Source organism: Zophobas morio, unplaced genomic scaffold, assembly GCF_036711695.1.
Source record: "Zophobas morio isolate AGI-343-1 ecotype UQ-CSIRO unplaced genomic scaffold, CSIRO_AGI_Zmor_V1 ptg000044l, whole genome shotgun sequence".
Taxonomy (NCBI): domain Eukaryota; kingdom Metazoa; phylum Arthropoda; class Insecta; order Coleoptera; family Tenebrionidae; genus Zophobas; species Zophobas morio.
Window position 1 is genome coordinate 2910532 of NW_026972149.1, and position 21497 is coordinate 2932028.

Below are 21497 nucleotides of genomic sequence, written 5' to 3' on the forward strand. Positions count from 1 at the left end.
AAATAAGTTACATAATAGTGAAACATAGCTTATTAAATTTTTGGAGAACGGGAATTCCATGCTTATGCAATAATATATGCTTGAAAAAAATCAAAGGAAGTTCTGCCTTACCTATAACTGATACGTTTTGAATTTGATTTTATCATGTGAGCTCACCTCCACTAATAACACAAAAATTTACCAACACTTATTTATTTATCAAAGAAGGGCCTACAGTGTTACAAATGAAAAATTGCGAAATTTATGATTGATAAAAGTTTAGTATAATAAATTGCCTAACACCTTGTAGTAACAACATTCTATGAAAAAGTAGCTTTTCCCTTATCTTTAAAACAATTCGTTATCACTGTAATCATGTTGACTCAGTTTAGATATGCTCTTCCAACCTTCATCCATACTAGAAACCTGGACTGTAGATATAGTAGAATGGTGATCAGTGCATTTAACATTTTAACAACACAAAAATTATGCATATAAACAATTAGTACTGACTTTGTGGTACCGAGCCGTAATGACTAGTGTAAAACTTAATTCCGTCTAAATTTTCCTTTAGTATGACGTTAAAGGGTGTAGTGTTGTGTACCATATATCTCCTGTCGGTTACCACCTGTTTTTACACAACTCCACAATGTGCAAGAGGATGCATTTGTTCACTAAATTTCACAGATTGTAAATATAACCACTTTGAGGAACTTCCCCAAGGACTTGATCCGAATGTAAGTACCCTCTTTTGAGTTTATTCAACCTTTTGTTCTATTTATCAAACACTAACGTTATATAAGCCATTTCGAAACGTCAAATTCAAAATAAAATTTATCTAATCACAAAAACTGAGACAGGTGAATCGTATTCTTCCTTAACCGTGTTTACAGTGTTCACAAAACTTCAACGACTTACCACTAGATGGCTTATCTGTCTTAATCTACTTTTATTAAGGATAACAGGTACTAGAACGCTGACGCAAAACTTAAATTGATGTATAAATTACTTGTATTAATGTGACTTGACGTTTTATAATAACAAAAAAATGATGTAAATTTCCTTATCAAAAATTAATAATTCACAACCTTAAAAACATTAACGTAACGATCAAGGTATAATTATTAAAAAAACTTGCAAATTAACACAAAGTCGCCAATTTAGTTTCAATAATTTTATTGAGAGTTATTAGTATGATTTTTTGTAGCAGGAAATCTTGGCATTTCGTTTCATAAATAAAACGAGATTAATTTGTTTTGATTTAGCAAAACTTAATAATAACATTGTTAACAGAACTAAGACGCCAAAATAGTAATTAATTTTTTTAGTACATACTGTATTCTACTACTATTAAACAAAAAAAAAAAACACTGTTAGAATACATTATAATAAGCATTTACGAGTAAAAACTTAATAATGACGCAAATTTTGTTTATAACTATTTTTAAACTTGAATTACGGTATCATGCAAATTTAATGAGTTACATAGTTTGGATTGTAACCTTAGTCTTACTTATCTAATTAAGAAAGATGAGTGACAAAAAGAGTTGCTTACATTACCAAATATTGTTTCCATCCTGTCAATTATATTTTGCGTGAATGATTCCCACTGGCAAACCTATTATGATGAATAGAGACGATCGTTTACAATAGATTTAACAAGGTTTTCGCTAGTAGGGCAGCCATATTTTTTTAAAAGAGTTTCAAAGTATTTAAATATAACAACAATAACACTGTGCTAACATTATACTTACTTACACTTTTGTTTTTAAAATTTATTGTATATAAGGTGTCCCTTTCTATAATCAAACTTTTTAACAAAAAAAAATGAATCATTGTTAAAGTACGTTCAATTGCTTTAAATTAAGATAATTTAAAAGCTCCACCACGCAACTGACACTTGTTGATAAAATTTAAAAACACTGCGACATAAAAATGGAATCAGAGTTGGCTACAATTTTATAACTGTCACTGGCACCGTAAATGTCATATCTAGCTAAAAAAACCAAATATAATTAAAAATAATGTTTCAATAAAAATGTAAAAACTATGAATTTTAGAAAACAAGAAAAACTCAAGGATCATTCCGGCAAAAAAAAACAGTTCTAATCTTACCTTTCGAAAATTTTTAGCAAAAACTTCAATAACAGTAAATATTTTCCGTAATTTATTTACAAATTATCTTGCTGCCAATTAACCTACACTTTTTTATGTCAAATAAAAACTGTACACATATTAATTAAAAGTTAATTTTGTTGACAACTATTTGATTAGGAATTCGAATTAATTATCATCTAAAACAGGATCTGCCATCCGAACGAAAGTTATCATCTGATATCAAGTTAATTTTTCGCCAGCTGCTTAAATGAAAGTCTCAAAATTTTCTGTGGGCTGACCAGTTTATAAATTACAATTAAAAGTAATTGTGCTTTTGCCAAAACCTCCTCACCAAGAGTGGTTTCACAATTTAATTTATCATTAATTTTTAAACTTTACGGACAAATTTATTGCGACTTTCACTCAGGCGAAATTATTTTAGGAATTATATTAATGAATTTATGTTTGCAGGTAACTGTTTTGGATCTGGCTTACAATGAATTCAAAGAGTCTCCCTCGCAGTTAAGGAATTATCCGACTCTAGTAAATTTAAATCTGTCGCATAACCAAATACAGACTCTTGGAGCAAGAGCTTTCTACAACCTAAGGAATTTGAAGCTACTGGATTTGACGCACAATATGCTCAGTAACTGGGGGGATATAGGATCAAATGCGTTTGCTTCGACGAAACAACTGACGTTTTTGGATTTTTCCCACAATCCGCTTCGAAGTTTACCCAGAGAGAAGAATCCACTACATATACCTTCTTTGGAAATACTTCGTTTGAACAATTGCTCCATCGAAAACTTAAACAGCAAAATTATCGAGAAGTTGCCAAATCTCCAAGAACTACATCTTTCGGAAAACCCCATCAAATTTCTACAAGCGGATTTTGTGTCGCACAGTTTGAAGTTCTTAGACTTGAGTAGGTGTAACCTCCAAGATATTAGCACGACAGTTTTTAGGAATCTATCGTCTTTGCAAACAATCTACATGCAGCAGAATATCAATTTGAAGAAATTTTATTGTGACTCTCCGAGTCTGCTCTATTTAGACTTGTCGGACTGCAACCTTGAGATAATTCCCAGTGGTAACCTCCCCAACGTGTACGAAGCTAACTTCCACGGAAACCACTTCCGAATGATCCCGAAATTCAGCTTCAAAAATTACACGAACCTAAAAATGTTGGACTTGTCGTACAACGCAATATCTTCAATTGAGGAAAACGCTTTCTATGGCCTCGACTACATACAGCGAATTGACTTGTCCCAAAACACTTTATCAGACCTAAATCGCGACTTATTTGATACAAACCGGGAGCTAAAATTTCTAAATATGTCTAGAAACTACTTCAGCGAACTAGAAAACCTGATCAGCGACTCGTTGGAGATTTTAGATCTGAGTTTGTGCGAAATCCACTCGATTGATTTCGACTCTTTGATCGACATGCCACGACTGAAAATCTTGAATTTGTCCAAAAACATAATTTCGCTTCTACCCAATGACTGGCAGGCTGGTAGTCTGTTAAGTCTGGACGTCAGCTTGTGTCGCATCAAAAACGTCAACAACCGTACTTTTGCGTCAATGCCGTCGCTCCGTCAGGTTAACCTCGCGGGTAACCGCCTCACCTCCGCAGCCCCCGAGGCTTTCGGGCAAGTGATTTCCATAGACATTTCGGACAACCCTTGGAGGTGCGACTGCCCCAGCCTCAAACCTCTGTACCAATGGTTGTCCAAAACCGGCAAACGCATGGACCGGCTGTACTGTCAGTCCCCCGAAATGCACGAAGGCAAGCCGTGGTTGTCAGCATGTCAGAAAGAGTGGCATCCTGAGCTAACCCGAAACGACTCGATATGGTGGTACACGACCGGCTTAATTGTCACCGTGTTTGTAATTTTATTTGTCATTCTCGCCATGCGGAGAATGTACTTGTTAAAAGAGAAACGCATCAGAGAGGCCGAAGCGGCCCGGAGGACCGAAGAGAGGGAGACCTTGCGTCGCATGCAACGCGTGCAAGCAGAAGCTCGCGAAGAAGCCAGCAGAAACGCTCCGGATCCCCGGGAACTGCAAACGCCGCCTTCGTACAATGAAGCCTTGTTATTGCCAAGATTGGACTCGTCGCATCCGAGTTTGTCGGGGAGCTTGCACAGCATCGTTTCCAAACATAGCATCACGGGCAGTAATCCTGACGTTTCGAAAAGAGGTAGACCTAGGCGAAAGCGGAGAAGAAGGAAATCGGATTCTTCCGAAGGTCAACGTGCGTCTCGGGTCGTCGTTGACTCTGACACTACTTCAGACCCTGAACGACCACAACCTCGCACAACGTTAGAAAGTGATTTTTAAATGCTCACTTGACTGATATTCAATTTATGTCTAATCGGAAAGTAGGACTTGACTGTCAGTCAAATTTAGCTAGTCTGAGTAACCGCACGCTTATCATTTCTAGCTGGGCAGGGATTATCATAATTTGTCACTTGATCGGAAAATGCGATCTTAGATGCGACTTTCAGGACAAACATCCTATATATTTATGACATAAGACAGTATTTTCTTCAACTAGACACTAACGTATCGAAAGTACAAGCTTGTAACGCAACCAATAAAAACGTTTTTAGGTTAAAGTCTACATTTTTACTTTCAATGCTGGTTACTTTTCAGAAGTCTGCAAGTTGATAGTGATCTGGGACAATTTGCTGCTTCACCTCTGCGCAATTTTTCAACATCAATCCTAACATTTCATGCCATGACTCATCGAGTTTCGTTTTCACATACGTCAGTTTCTACATCAAAATTACATATTTACCTTTTGTAACGATTTTGTAACTCAATAAAAACGCGCTTGATAAAAGTGAAACCGATCTTCAAGGAGAGCTAAGAAGCAAAGAAATCAAATATGTAAATGGGTTGATAAAAATTCCGAATAAATATTCCGCTGCCAGGTTTGACGTCACGTTCAATTGTAGGTTGTTCCCAACATTCAATATAAATAATTCCTGAAAAACAAACGCGAAAAAACTCGTTTTAAAAATCGCACGTGGGGTGTGACCGGCACGTCAGTGCTGACGAAAAAATAAAACAAATCACTAGATTCGCGAGAAACTGTTAGCAGTTAGATTAACGAAGCGTTAAATATGCAGGATAATATGGCAATCATTTTATTGATAAATCCGGAAACATAATCGTTTTACAGAAGCAAATCACTTCATTAGCCACGTGAAGTCTTGTTAGGTAAAAAGAGGAATTCGTATCAAGGTTTTTCACTGTAACGAATGGTAAAAACAATTTAGGAATTACCGCCAACTGATCAAGCGGAAAATTAGTAACGTATAGTCCACCCTTCATATTGCGGTACTAGTACTAGTTTTTAAATAACAATCGTAACAATAATAGTTGTTACTTTCAACGGAATATTTATCTACGCAGGTAATTATTTCAACGTCTGGCCATCATCATGATTATTTTGACAGAATTAAAAACAAACAATATTCACCTTCGTGAAAATGATAGTAGTTGCAATATTATTTACTAATGAATAAGCATGAATAAGCAAATTGATATCAAACGTTTTAGTACACTGGCATTCAAAATTTGTTTAAAAACGCATTTGTTATAATATTGTATACCAATGTTTTAAGCATACCAAACCAGAATGCGACATTAAAAATAAATTCAAGTTTAATTATATGGTACAATTCTCAAGAACGTCAGCCAGTTTCAATTTAATCACATTTATATATATGTATTCACGGTTCGTTAATTTTGATAGTTTCCGTTCGATATTTTTCAATCACGACTAATTAAAACAAAGTAAATAAATACATATTTGTTTTATTCTGAAATTATTAAAATACTGTTCATAATATTTTCACAATTATAATGTTGCAACAGTGCCGCCAATATATATTACCTCTACTGGGTTCGCGTCAAGTTTAATCGACTAGATAATCTTAGTTACCCAGCTGCAAAAACGTCATGATTCTACGAATATAATCACTACTAACAGTACAGGAATTGTGAATACTTCAAAAACGAGAATTAGTGTTTCAATTAAAACCCAAAAAGGACAAAATATAAAAACCACGCATACGACCAACATTCCCAATCAAACGTAAACAAATTGTTAAACGGAGACAATTATATTTAGCCATGATTTTTTTGTACCTAACCACATACTATTACTCCAACAGCTTTAACTCACTATATTGCAAACAATTACCAATCATGTTAATTTACACAATAATGTAATTAAATTAAATAGTACAATGTTGTCACCAATGAGCGGTGAAAAATATACCTTTTGAGTGAGAAACTCAGCGGTGCTTGGCATTTGACGGCGGAGCTTCAGCTATTTCCATTCAACCTTCAGTATATACTTGTTTCTTGACAAAGCCCAAGTGTTCATAACATTCCACTTTTCAGTAATTATTATTTGTGTAAGCCACGCGGATAGACTGCGACGTTTACCTGGGCGACTGCCCAACGTATATTGTGTGGCGATCACTAGTTAGTTATCACTGAAATAACTGTAGCAAAAAGCAGCCTGATTAATAATTTACGTCAACCCACCACGTATGCATACATAATTTCGGTCGCATTCGATGCTACCTAACAATGTCATTAATGCAATTTTTTAGATAACAACCCACAAATAAGTACTTATTGTTGCAGTTTTACAACGCTTTTGTGGCAAGTAAAAGTCAGTAAACCGAAAAACCGTTTCACTGCGATTATAACCTACAAGCTACGAATGTGCGTTTCTTTTATAATACTTCACTAACGCAGCAACCGACAACTTATTAGCTACAAGGTTTGGAATATCATTTTTAACAAAGTTAAAGTCACATTAATGCATACTTTTGGGGTATTTTCGTTGTCACATTTCTATTTTTCTCCACGTACGCCTTCCAAGTTAAGACTGCCTACAGTGAATTTAAATAAGACACGACGGTCGACGCAGATATGTCTGCAATTCCGGATTCCGTAATTGCACGTGAGGTACATCTGCGCAGTTTGCTATTACCCATGAAAACACGTTTCCAGTAAAATCATCCACCGGGAGACTCGGACGGTTGATGCGACCGGTGTCACTCGACTCTGGAAGCTCTTCGTAGCAAACGCGGGACTAAAAATAAACATTGCTTACGAAAATATAGTCAATAAAAATATTTTTCTTGGACAAATGGGCGTTTAACAAAAATGTCAACACAGAAATAAAAGTATGATGGATTGCCATGACGGCAAAGCAGAAACTTGTTCACATTCTTTAAATAACAATCGAGTAATTGCTTGTAAATCATTCTTCAAACACGATACAGTTGGAATCGAGAACACCAGAGCAGCGTAGTTTATCCTTTTGTTTTTTTTTTTTTTGCAGGACTGAGCTCTCATTATGCGTTATTACTTCATTTATGACATACCGCCATTAAAATCTTGCAATTCTAGGAAAACTCATCTTTCGTAAATGTCATTTTTTGTAATTCAGAGATGTGGAAGGGTCAATGTCTAGAAACTGCGGCCACATTAAAGACCTTCGTTAATATTCTGAGATTAGCTGCAAGTAGTCAGATAGAGGACAGAGCCCTTTAAATATTCAATACATAAAATCTCGATGTGCGCGTGATGTGCTTGTTATAGGAAGCACTAAATTTTTGTAATACAATATTTAAAAACGATTTTTTCGATTCAGTAATATATTCAAAAGAACAGTTGGAACGTGTTCGATGAACTTCCACAAATGGAACTAACACCAAAATAATTTCTACTTTCAAGGTCAATGCTAGAAGAAATTAAAAATATATTCAGGCAGTCTCACGACTTGGCTAAAAATAACTGCTCATGGCTACATACAAGTCGAAGATTTTAATTTATGCAAAATTATTATATAAGACGAAACTAGGCCAGAAAACTTGTTTTAGTCACGTATTGTTGTACGGTTATAAAACGGGCAATGCACTTAAAACGCCATTTTTGTAAAAAAATATCTTTTAGCCTATTTATGGTAATGTAGTTCCTACGCGATAGCATTAGTTTTATTACTTTTAAAACAGATACCGTTTTATGGTATATAAAACCCAAGCGAACAGATCCTGGTCTGTCTTTGCATTTTCTTTTCAGACTGATTAATGTCGGAACAATTAGAATTAATTAACTTACCCAGTCGGCTAATTAATTGAAGTTGATGAACCACTTTGACGAATTTTAATAACAGTTTCGCTTAACTCAAAGCAAATCTTTTCTAGATTGCAAAGTCGGACGGAACTTAATAGCTTAATCAGCGCGACGGGAACATAAAAAATACACTTAAAATATGTTTTACATGTTGATTTAGACACACAACACCAGGTTGTTTATTTTTTGTTTGAACAACTACATCGCGTCGTTTATTAGTTTTAATCCAGACTGCTTAATTAGGAAAAGGTTGTTGATACTCAGGAAACAGCTCGAACGTGGTATAGGTCAGGAGTCTTGAGCCTAATAATAATTATAACATTACGACATAAGCGTAACAATAGCGCAATGTAAATTAAATTAAATTTTGCTCACTTAGTGTGATCATATTCACAGTCAAGTCCAAGTCGATAAAAATAAATCATCGTGTAGTGAGTTTTCTTAACTAAGGTTGTCTAAAGGTTGCATTACAGCAATAGGAACCCAATTTTTGTAACTTTTTAATCAAATGAATCACAATTATTTTATCGACGGACGTTGTCGCTATCGCAAGGTCAAATGTATTAGGAGATTAGATTTTGCTTCAAGGTTCGAAGGTGTGCTATGTATAAACTGATTTCTTTAGAGAAAAACCATGTTGAGGAAATTTTGATTACTTTTTAACGTTAGTGTTCAAGGTATATTAAATAATGTTGTGGCTTTGTGTGGGCATCTATGTACAAACCGACCATGATCTACAAGCAGCATTGACATTTCTTTCACCCATAAATATTCTTGCGCAAAATTTGGGTGTTACTTTCGCGATGTTTCTCCTCTTATTTTGTTCTTTTTGACTTTGTACATTGTTAATGTTCAGCCGCTGTAAAGGCAATCCATTTTCACACTATTAACGAAAGCAAAACCTGTTTGAAAATCCAATAAAGCGGTACCTATTATGTCAGAGGTCAACAGCAAACCGTTAAATAAGATTGAAAATGAGATTTATTGTCACTCGGAGATTTTCTGTTAATAAATTTTAAATTAAAAATGCTGGATGGTTGTTATTTATAGCTTCCAAGTAGTGTTACGGTATTTTATTTACTTTATCCTGTATAGTATTACTCTGAATTGTCAGGTGCCTATTGGTATGCAAGTCAATCCTCCATGATTCACACACTGCATCAAAAAACTTTCCTGTCGACGTATTATATTACGCAATTTGTCACATTGTCATCTCGGAACATTCCGTCCATAAGCTACAATGTTCTCAAAAAATGTTGATTGTCCACTTCTCATCAATAACGTGTCAGAATAAGAAAATTTATAGACACATTCATAGCTGAGAATATAACCCAGACGTTCGCGAAGTGTAGAACTTTGACATTTGGGTTATCCAGCAGAAAATTTGCATTTTGCAAGGTGTAATCTGGGCTTTGCTAACACGAAAAAAATGCGATCGTCTGACATGAAACAGAACCCAATCATAAATATTGACTAGCACCTGGCACCACTGCATACTTTCAATAAGACACAGCAATTATTATTAATGATAATAGCCACTTAACTGACGCAATACTACTCCAAAAAACAAAAATCGATGGAAAAGTGGGACTTAAATCACGTTTATTTTTGACTGCTTTTAATGCAAATCAACTCCGAATAATGGGCCTTACGCCCACAAATAGACGTCGGTTACCATTTTTGTACACCGTTTCCAAGTGAATCACGGTTTCTTAAAAATCGCGCTCTAGTGTTGGCACAACTGATTTATGGGAAAATTATTTCGTCGTGAACTGATTCTAGTAATTAAGTCGATTTGTCTAATAAACAAGCGATAAACAGCTACTAATTAGATATTTAACACTATTTTATTAAAGTATGATTTTATTTTTACATCCGTCACGCTTTCGGTTGAGTTTAAAAAACAAATAACCCATATTTACACAAAATAAAATTTTCTGATTAATGTTAAGCGTTCGTTGTGTCTTAAAGACGACTATCGCTTAGCAAATAACCTCAAAATGGGCACAATCAACTTTCATTTCTCTGTATAACGTAAATTACAATGTTAATCTTCAAAGGAATCGTTGCGCTGAAGATTAAGCCACTTTTATAGTTGAATCACGTGCTGGAGATAACACACTTGAATAAATATTGTATTCACTTACTCGCATTTTTCGTTTTTGAGCGAGATCTCAAAATAAAATCTATTCAGGTGCTAATTAAAGCGCTCTGATCCTTCACATTTGATAATTAGATAACTTTCCTACGTGATAAAGCAACTTAAATGGTTGTAGTTAGTGACAGTCATGTGCTCGCGTTTTCGAAATTCTATGGATGAAATCCGACGTACGTCGGTGCTTTCTCCGACACATTTTGATGCAATTTTTTTGATAACGTTGTAAAGTATTGGAAGTGTCAAGGTTAACACTTTGTTATCGCAAACCCGGACCTTGTACGAAAATTTATTATAAATGCTTAAAATTACGACGGTTAAATTAGGAAATATAATTCTTTTCATTCCCCCATGTAATGACTGGAAATCGTGGGAGGCAAGCGTAAACAAGTTTTGCAAGATGCTGATACGATGCAGTTTCGAAGATTTTTGACTAATAGTTTACACAGGGTGACACATTTCCGACAATTTACTTATCAGTGTATGTACCTAGATAATTATACATGATGTGATTTAAATGGTTAAAATTAAACAGAATTTGTAAAATGGGTAACCCTTGTTATCACTTATCAGCATTACCCTATATTATCGCCAACTGGTGTATCGATAAATGTTTGATTGCACTCGTATTCTCATAACAACTTGTTCTAGATTATCTTTCTCTGCTCTTGTTAATAATCCTGTTGAATTTTGACATGTCACAATTAAATTTAAAACGAATTGTAACAATTCTCTACTTATACCAATACCAAAGTTTAATTGTGCAGATTTCAAAGAATCAAAGATAAACTGGACCTCTTAGAAATACTGCATGAGATTGTTATAATTTATCTAATCGTAAACCCAATAATAGTTAATGGCATTGAAGAAACAAGTTCAATTGCCATTAAAATATATCTGATTAAAAAATGTGACCATGTGATTTACATTGGAAAGTTTCATGACACGTAACTCAGTGCTTTTTGCTGTCAAGTACTTGGCCGAAGAGAGTGACGAAGATTCCCAAGAAAAGTGAGAAAGAAAGACCAAAAACGCCGGGCTTATTACTCAGTGCACAGCGCTGGCTTGAAATTACCCAGTAACCCATTATCACTCTCTTCTTATCAAGTTATAAATATATAGTTTATCTCGTAAAAGAATTAAAGTATAAAAATCTTAACACTAGCTTCCTATAAACGATAAAACGGTTGCTACAGTTAGAACCACATGTCAATACATTTACCCAACGAGAACGCTGTTGTAATTTAGACAATAAAGAAATTTTATAACAACCCATGGTCACTAGATAATCTCTTTTTTATAAAACGATAAAATGAAACAAAAGTGGGAGTCTTTTATATCGCCGTAATCAGAATTTACGCTTCATTAAAAAAAAGTTTGCATCATAACAATGACGTTAACAATCGTCGTATGTAGGTTGTGTATCAAATCAAACTTTTCGCTTTAAGCTAAAAACAGTGGTGTTTACTATTTTATAACAATAGGAAAAGATTAGTCGAAGGTTATTCGATAGAACTTCCCTCGCCCCCGAAGTATCCATCCACGAAAAATTATAAAATTGAATTTTGTTTTATTTAACATAAAAAGACGTTTGACCGACAAGTATCTCATACTACTATGATCCAGTCTGCTCCGAGCTAAGCGGTTGTCTCGATGCTTTTGTTGTTGTAATTGTGTTAAATTATTTGACACTACATGGAATGAGCCTTTTTGTAAATGTGCGTTTTTTGACAGAACGATGGCGAACCTATTGACTGTGAGTGTTATTTGGACCCAGTATAATTTTTAAGCGCTCCTTTCAAGCAGCAGTGCATATGTGTAACAGGGAGAGTAATCTATTGAATTAGATTTCATTTTGGTCACGCTGACATTTATTCACTTAGAGCCAGGTGACGAAATAATGTACAAAATCATTCCTAATTTATATTTACACAATCGTCGGGTTTTAGTCAGTCAAATCAAAATTTTGTCTTGTTCAAAGACGGCTGGTTCGATGATTAAAATACGCTAAAATACAAGGAAGTACAAGAGATAATTTAATGTAAACAAGCAAATACTTAACAAATATTCATTCAGAAAATCAATAAAACGGAGATAATATTTGAAATGAGAGAAGGATTAACAACAGTTACATCAAATATAACTTTTAACAAATCAAACATATGACGCAGTGGGGCTTTCTTTCCCTATGCATACTGCGTCATTCCCGTTTTCCGCTTTAGAGCGAATTTCCTTTTTAACGGTGTTTTTATTCGATTTACTGCAAGAGACAACACGTTACACACATCCGCGACACCGACAAAATTGAACGAAAATCTCAAGGCCTATTATGTTGGTTTCTGTTCAGATAGAAAAGTAAAATCAACTTTTGGTACATGAAGATGTCAAAGTAGGTGGCGAAACGTCAAATATTGGTAATAAAATTAACTTAATCACTGTGTCGTTTGATCAAGCGTTAATTTTTTACTTATAATTATGTCGTCATGTGTATTCAGTTATATACTTATAGTTCTTTTCTCACATTATCTTATTTTCCTTTTCTGAATGTTTATTTCTTAAGCATGTTAATATAGTTGGAGTTAAATCATCACGATTTCATTCCAATTCTCAACCATAGGCGCAGTAATTGAGGTGATATCACTGATAAGTGATAATGATAACACACGGGATTCGAATACGTAACGTTTTTTCCCTAAATTCATGGTAACGAAAAAATTCTTGAACTTTGTATTATTTAGTTTTAAAATATAAACCCCATTTTGACCTTGGCATTTTAAAATAATTACCATGTGATGGAAGAACTTTAGCCAAAATGCGCATAATCGAAAATTTGAACAAATATTTAAAATAAAACATTAATTTAAAAACGTTTCCGAATTAAACTGCATTGTATAACCTATTAGCAAACCGTGGAAATAAAAAAGAACTAATAATTTATTCATTCTACTTTTTCTAATTCTGTGACGCTTAATACTTCTGGTCCCAAATAAAATTATTCAGCCTTCTCTACCAAGAAAAGTATGCTAATGTAAGGTGACACAACCCATAGGCAACATAAGCACTTGCGTCAAGAACAATGCTATTGCTTGATTAAATTTAAATTATAAAGGAAGTTTATCACAATCATAATTATAACATAATTGTTACTTGGCCGTCACACGTAAAACGTAACGTCACGTTGTGTACGTTTCAACTACCAACAACAACAAAGTCAAGTTAAAAACCCTAGATTACAAACAAGAAAAATACGTTGTTTGTTCGATAAGAAAACATCTGCATTTCCGATAGAACACTGGACACGATAAATTTTCGAAGAAATGACAAAGCTACAAAGACACCGACGCTGACAGTTCACCCTAGAATCAAAACACTCGTATAAAGGATGACCTTGGGTCCTGTAAACTAAACCACAAAAAGATCTCCAGTCCGTCAAAACAATACCAAATCTCTGAAAGAAGTCTGCTTAAACCGGAAATGCCAACAACTTTTTATACTACTATTAAAAATTAGATCGAAGTTCGATGGTGACAGTCCGCTTTGAAATTTAAAACGATCAAGACAGTACGACACAGGTAATGGTAAATAGTACGTAGGTGAACCGATAAGAACGGCGATAAGAGTTATTATTTTGTGGGTTTTAACTTCTGTCGCCGAGCGATTCAATAACAGTTTACTCAAGCCCCGAAGTTTAAATCGGGTTAAAACTATGAGGAAGATATCACAGATTTTTATTTCTTGACAACACGTGATTTTTAATCAATCCGAAAGTGTTAAAAATTGCAGTCTTAATCTTATCAAACGTCAGTCGTGTCGTAGCTTAGTCTGCGCGCTCAAAATCATTACATAATACTTGAAATTGAAACTTCCTATTTAAAATTGAGTAAAGTATGTAGTTTGTGAAAAATATTTTTATCTCATTTAACAATATCTCAAGGCTACATAAACAACAGAATTTTGGAACGTAGCAGCGGAATGTTGTAATAATAGTAAAAGTGATGATACACTGGCGTCGATATTATCACTGATAATCCCAAGAAAAAGCATTAATACCATATAACACAAACTAATTACGAAAAACATGCCTCAGCGACATGACGACTGCTAAATTCGTGAAAACAAGTGCAATGTAATTTCACTACGTGTCGCATCATTGTTACAAAGAAGAATGCGCTGCAATAAAACTAATGCTTCAAATTTATGACGTCGCGTCTCAAAACCAATAGGTACGATTATCAGCTAGTGGTATCTACATTTTTCAGGGACTTACTTCTGGTCAAGGTCTAAGTGGTTTCTGTGGGTCCCGACACGTCTTACTTAGGTAAAAATTGCTCAGATTCTTTTTTTTACTAGACTCCTTCCGGTAAGCACAAGTGTCTTGTATTAATTAGTGGAGCTAATTTAGTCCATCCCACTACGGCCCATTTAAACCATACGATATGTAGGAACTGCATCACCTAATTTTAGTTTGAGTTAGAGTCGATAAAAATCCGTTGTAATTTAAAGCGACCAACAATATAAGGAGTAGCTGAAACGAATTAGTAACTTAATACTTTTAACGTAATAATTGCGTGCCGTTACGCCTCGGAGATAAAATTCTTCGTCGACAATGAACCCCAAGTACAAATTATGGTCAAATAAACAATTACAGCAACCTAAATGAAGTTTAATGATATGCCTAATTACTTCAGGGAAAGTTGTTAAAACTCCAGTCAGATAATTTTAATTATCCGGATTTTTCAATTCGCCAACATCTTGCGAATATTCCAAAAACTCGCCATCAAGCAATTACGGTGCATGAGAAGAAAGCTGTTAACTTACATGTTTTATGATTTTATAGGAATTCGCTATTAATTAAGCGGTAAATTATTTATCCTGTGGTCCATTTCGCTCAAACAAGTTATTAAATTAAATTAAACGATTAATCGGGGAAGTCTTTAACCGACCAAGATTGTAATACAGTTATCTAAAAAAGACAACATTTTCACACTATTGTTAAATATAGATACGATTTACGTAATTGTAATCACGTCATGCGATAATTCTTGTTTTACTTTTATCTGAACAACTTTCAAAATTTTATAGTAAATGTGCAGAAATGGTGTTAATCTATATATTTCTAAAATATAAATTATGTCGTGTTCGCAATGATGGATTGCTCTTTCATCAATTTAATCAGACTTTCCGTAGTAATACGATGTTTTAAGCCGTTATCTTACACGCTGACGACCATAACGTAACCTAATACACGACAGGCAAGGCAAATAAAATGCAATTTTGAATTTATACCTTGCTTTTTGCAAGGTTAGGCGAGATAACCTCTGTAAATTTCAATGAGGTCAGCAAATTATGTGTGCAGTCGTTTGAACTTCGAAAAGTGTTGACGTAAAATTTGAAATTGAAAATCAGTCTCAAGACAAATATTTAAATGCGTGCATAAAATTTGTGAAAATGTTATAACAAATAAGCAGAATGACTTCCTAATAGAAACGTCAAATATTACGTCAAGTGACTAACGATTAATGGAAGTTTTTCGAATAGTTCGCATATTTGTTGAGATGTAGTACCTATGGAGAGATTTAAAATACAAAGGTCGTTACGCCGAGGAGAGAGCTGTTACAATTATTAATAAGTATTTATAAAATATAATTAGTCACAAATCATGGTGACTCTTACTCACGTTATAAAGATCATTGAACACATTTTTAGCACAGCCTAACGTCAACTATGACCATATTTGTGCTGAAGTATTTGTGCAATTCGTAATGATTTTAATAATAATTTATTGATTCCAAATACCGTAGGAATTAAATATAATCTCTGGCATAATGAATTATTTACATACGCACATTAATGGTCAATTTACAAATATTTATAACGACGTGTAACCTAAATCCTTCTCCCTAAAACGCAACCCATTTGTCAAACGTCTACCTGACAACTTCATTTTTGCATTTACAGATTTAACTAATGTATACATTTCCGGAAATTTTTTCTACCTACGTTAATAGGTCGAGCTACAAAGTCACAACTTTCTAGTACTTAACGAGACATAACTTTTCTACCTGATCTGCTGACAGACTTACAATGTCATCCATAATACTTTAACGGTTTATGTTGTAAATTTTTGTAGCACACACTAAGCGAACCTGTGCTATAATCAATAGGATTGGTAATAATTCCCCCAATACAAATACAATTTATGGCGAAGCTTTTGATAATCACTTAGATTATGTATTATGTAAAGTGGAAAGTTCAACTTTTAAAAATGCACACTTTTTAACTTTGCGATTATGCCAGATTAATAAAACATGACGCTGCATTTGTATCGCACCGTGATCAAATTAGACTTTCAATTTTTGTAAAATTTCGTTGAAACTAAAACCAACAGGTTTTGGCAACTCGGACTACAGGTAAGTGTAATAACCACTATATTCCCTATGGAGGCCTATCACATCTGATTAAATGCAAATTATAACTCTACAACGATTAGAAAGGGTAATAAGTAGATACGCAGACAACATTCCTGTGATTTTTTTTAATAAACATTTGATTGCTACGTAGACAGAATACATTAGGGGCGATATTTTTATTGTTATCTGCGGGGTCTTCAGTTTCCTTGACGTTAGTAAACCGTAATATCAGGATCAACCCCTGCAAAGCTGTTTACAGAGGCATTTGCGAACCCCTCACTTCCTGGTATTCTTTGAGTAAATTCCGCTAGTTGCATTCATCATTACAAAACGGTATCTACGTGCGTGTTGGCCATTAACAAGAACAATCAGTGTAAATACGCTAGTCCGAGGAATAGCGATTCTGGGTACAGCTTACATAATTAGTATGATAATATATCGCGTGTGTAAATTTAAATAGACTTTGTCAATCTATCATTATATTTTTAAAATCTAAAGACAAGCAAGACCACACTGGACGCGATCTTCAAGTCCGCGATGACGGACGTATCATGAGTCAACGCACGTTCGTCTTGTTTCCTGTTTCCGAAACACTCCATTTTTCAAAACTAACATTAAGAACGAAACGTTACTAAATTTTACATTCGGGTACTGCATCGAATTGTTTAATGTCATATCTTATCTGAAAAGCTATTTGCGTCGCGTCACTCGAAACTCTAGCACTGAGTCAGCCATTGCTGTTTTATGTTCGTTGTAACCATTACTGGTACTCTTGTATGTACTACTTTAAAGGGCAAAAATTTACGACCAGACCTTGGACATCGTTAATTGAATTTATATGAGCAGTTTTTGATTATTTTAATAGGTACTAATTTTCCAAATGAAGAGAAATTGTGTCTATTGCATAAACAATGCATTAAAGGTTGTACTAAATGGAGACCTTGAAGATTATTTCTCTTATAAAGACCACAGCGTACTTGAAGATGCTTAGTGGAACACTCTTTAGTTATTCAATTACATAAATGGTGTAGGTAGCAGACTGCAAAACCCGATTTAATTTAAACGGATTTATTAAGTTGTAAAACATACAAAAACGAAATATTGTGAATATGAGTATGTTCACGCTAGACATAACATAACATAAAGATTTGATTGATTTTCTACCCTGTTCTCGATCCACGGTTTATTCGCGTAAACTAAAACAATTTCGTCAAGTGCGTCAATTTAACAAATGACAATTGTGGGTACTTTAAATTTCGCTGTTAGTTTCGACTTTTTACAATTCAAAATAAATAAGTAGAAAACAAATAAAATAAAATCACAAGTATTCGTAAACTAAACCCTAAATTAGACTAATTTAAGTTGCTAATTAAACCCAATTTCGTAACTTATCGAAACTAATGGCACTGGCAGAAAATAGAAACCTATACAGCAAAGGACCGAGTAATTACCACAAAAGTACTTTTATATTCTAGAGTAAAAGCACCAATCCTGCTACAAATGTATAATCTCTCTCCACATAAAAAATTACTTTGGTAACAATATAAATATATAAACATAAAAATAAGTAAATATACAATAGCCTATAAACAGTCGAACATGCAGTTTAAAAATCTGCGAACTCACGTAAGTATCGACTTCATGTCGAAGACTAAATAATAGGAACGACCGCGATATAAGATAATTTTTTTATCACAAACGTATTCTTCTATTAAATACTGAGGTATTCACATCACTAGTACCTTTCAATCGGAATTTACTGCAGTAGTGACAATTTCTCCATCACTGTTCACATGACGCTGCACAAGCAAAGGAGTCTTCGGAACCGAATCGGGAAGTTCTCCAGCTTTAATCGTAACTCTTTCAGGTTGCGGTGTCAACGACTCTTCTTTATCTGGTTTACGTAGTTCAACATTTTCTAAATCATCCTCGTCATTCTCGGGCGGTGATTTTACGTTGTTTTCGTCTGCGATCTTTCCATTTTGTCCATTCAACAACGGTGCGGATTCGGGTAGTTTCGAATTCAACTGCTCCACTGGTTTTTGGACTTCAGCTGACTTCCCAAGAGGTTTCATCTCCTCGCCGAAACCGTTCTCGTGCGACTTGTTGCGCTTACGATTATTCCGCTTCTTTTGATTCCTCTTCTTATTAATATAATAAACGAGCAAGAAAGATACAAACGCAATCAATAAACCGACTATAATATATACGGACTTGGAACTTGAGTTTTCAAAACTAGCCCTTTCCATTTCGCTTACGATGGTGTCGTTCGTTGGAACAGTCTCCACGTCGTTTGTTATTATGCGTTTATCCATCATTTCGTCTATCTCTACTGGTTCTTTTTCCTTTTGTGGCTCCGTTTCCGCTTCTGGTACTGGTGCTGGAGTGGTCGGTGTGGTCACTTGCTCCGGTAATATAACGTCTTCGAAGAGTATTTTCGCTTGTTCTTGCACCGAAGGTGGTGGCGAAGCGTTCTTTTCGTCGTCAAGTCCAATTGGACGAGGAGTCGAACAGTTAAAATGGCATGCTTTGGGTTTCTCTGGGATGGGTAAAATGGGTATGAAACCGCTTCCTTCGTCGCCACTGCCTTCTAGTTCGTCTTCGACATGTTCCGTGGACAACTGTTCAGCCTTAAAAAATTCTTCATCCTCTTCAGCCAGTTTGCTATATTCCTCGTGAGTATCAAAATCTTCTGCGCCGGAACCCAACTCTTGGTCACCTAGCATCGAATTCAACAAATTTTCCTTGATTAAGGAACAATTAACGGAATTTAACGATCGTCCGTGGAATTCTTTAGGAGAGTAACAAGTTAGACTCTCGGGTATAACAATGCCTCCTTTTAGCAGTTGTTCGTAGATTGCTAAATTGTCACAATCACAGTCAATGGGGTTGTCATGAAAGTGTAGGATTTCCAATTGCTTTAAACTTGACCAGTCCTTGGGGAAATTCGCGATTGAGTTGTGCGACAAATCAATGATTCGTAGGTTTTTCGGAAGCTGAGAGAAGGTGACATCTCGCAGTTGGTTGTTGCTTATGTTGAAATTCCTCAGTTTTGGCAAGTACGGGAATTGAGACGGTAGAGCAGGGATGGTGTTTCTCGACAAGTCCAAAGAATTTAGGTTTTTCAGATATTTTAACTTCAAGTCGACGTTAACTAACGAAGCATCGTTTATGTTTAAGCGCACTATTGTCGATTCTTGTTTCGGGATGAGTTTCTTGATGAATTCGTACGAAACACACGAAGTTTCCAAGTGTTCGTCTTGAATTTGGCAGGTGCACGTGTCCGGGCATGTTATGTCTACGATCGAGGCACCCCAGGCTAAATGCAATACGGTGGTGGCTATCACTATTAGCTTCATCTTGTTGGCGGTTCTGTAAGAGAAGACAATGAATTAGTTTACACGGTTTAATTATTTGCAATCAATATGTAGCACGCGCGGGTGTCATCCTACTTGTATAAAATGGTCGATAATGATGAGACAAACTTAAGTGACAATTGTCCACGGAATAATGCAGTACTTCCGCACTACTTGTCCACGCATCTTGATGAATGCACAAGGATACGAATCAAAGGCCAACAATAAAATTAAATATTGCGTAACGAAGTACTTTAGACCAAATTACGTACACAACGCAAAACCGAGACCAGCGAAGGGACGACAGCACACCGATGGTAGTTCGATATGATCGGAACGAGACCACCACCGCTTTCTAAACCAAGATTATTGGTTGCACGATGTCGTATGATTCACTCTCAAAAAGCGGGCGATATGTAGGTAGGTAGCCGCTGTAACGGTGTAATTCGCCGGTTTACTGTTTTACTACAATTTGTGGTGGTACCCTCAAGTAAAAGTAACACACCTTCAATTATATTTACCGACTATTATTTTTACACTGGAAATGTGCCATTACCTCGAATTTTAAAATACCCCGCACTTTCCAACTCAAAATAATTAATTACTACGAAAGAGAAAGTTTCATTCTTATTGCCAAATACAACTGGACGAATTGTATTATTCAAACGCCATTGTAGTGACATTCAATTCGAATAAAAAAATGCAAATTTTATCAATTGCGGACGCAAGAACTGCTCGCACTTCCAAAGTTAATTTTTTTTCTCAAAGGGAGCAGTCACTTAAAAAACAATCACGATCATAAACCATCCGAAATAAAATTTTAAAAACTTAATTTAATGGTACATTGCTTCAGCGAATTGTTTGACCTATCGGAAATAAGTTCAAGTACGATAATTGAAATTCATTTAGTCACACTACCGCGAATGAAAATTGTTTTTAAAAAAGAACTTACGCGAAATTGCAAGATGCACTCGGGAGCTGCACTAGCACTTGGTAAACTGTCTGTAACCGCTGTCCAGACCTCACTGCACTCACATGTTGGAACTTAACATAAATGTTCTTATCTTACTATCGAATTACAGTCAGTCATAAATTTAATAAATGCTTAATGAATTAGTAGTGTCTGTCTGTACTGGTCGTACGAAACTTCGTGAATGCTTAAAAATACGAGCGGCCGGATTTAAAGAGAGCGCGCGCTCAACTTTGAACGATGGTGAATACAGAGTGAGTTCACAACTAAAGAGTTCTGCGGTGGACGTGAAAATGCGTTACGCAATGACAAGTTCTGTACCCGAGTCTATAGTTAAAATTCGAAGCACTAGCACCATCTGT

At 35.1% G+C, this 21497-nt stretch overlaps 2 protein-coding genes across 3 annotated transcripts; one reads left to right on the top strand and one right to left on the bottom strand.

Moving 5' to 3' along the window:
* Positions 1 to 378: 378 nt before the first annotated feature.
* LOC135141661 (insulin-like growth factor-binding protein complex acid labile subunit) lies at positions 379 to 4697 on the top strand. The gene is made up of 2 exons (XM_064072961.1): positions 379 to 716; positions 2548 to 4697. Exons 1-2 carry the CDS (start codon positions 555 to 557, stop codon positions 4417 to 4419), a joined length of 2034 nt encoding a protein of 677 aa, XP_063929031.1. The 5' UTR covers positions 379 to 554; the 3' UTR covers positions 4420 to 4697.
* A 13164-nt stretch (positions 4698 to 17861) lies between these two features.
* Positions 17862 to 21489, bottom strand: LOC135141663 (protein windpipe). Of its 2 annotated transcripts, none has more exons than XM_064072963.1 (2): positions 21118 to 21489; positions 17862 to 20181 (listed from the first exon to the last, which is right to left on the bottom strand). In XM_064072963.1, exon 2 carries the CDS (start codon positions 20166 to 20168, stop codon positions 18555 to 18557), a length of 1614 nt encoding a protein of 537 aa, XP_063929033.1. In that variant the 5' UTR covers positions 20169 to 20181; positions 21118 to 21489; the 3' UTR covers positions 17862 to 18554. The 2 variants fall into 2 exon arrangements, with proteins under 2 accessions (XP_063929033.1, XP_063929034.1); XM_064072964.1 differs by lacking the exon at positions 21118 to 21489 and adding an exon at positions 20438 to 20537.
* Between the last annotated feature and the right edge of the window lie 8 nt (positions 21490 to 21497).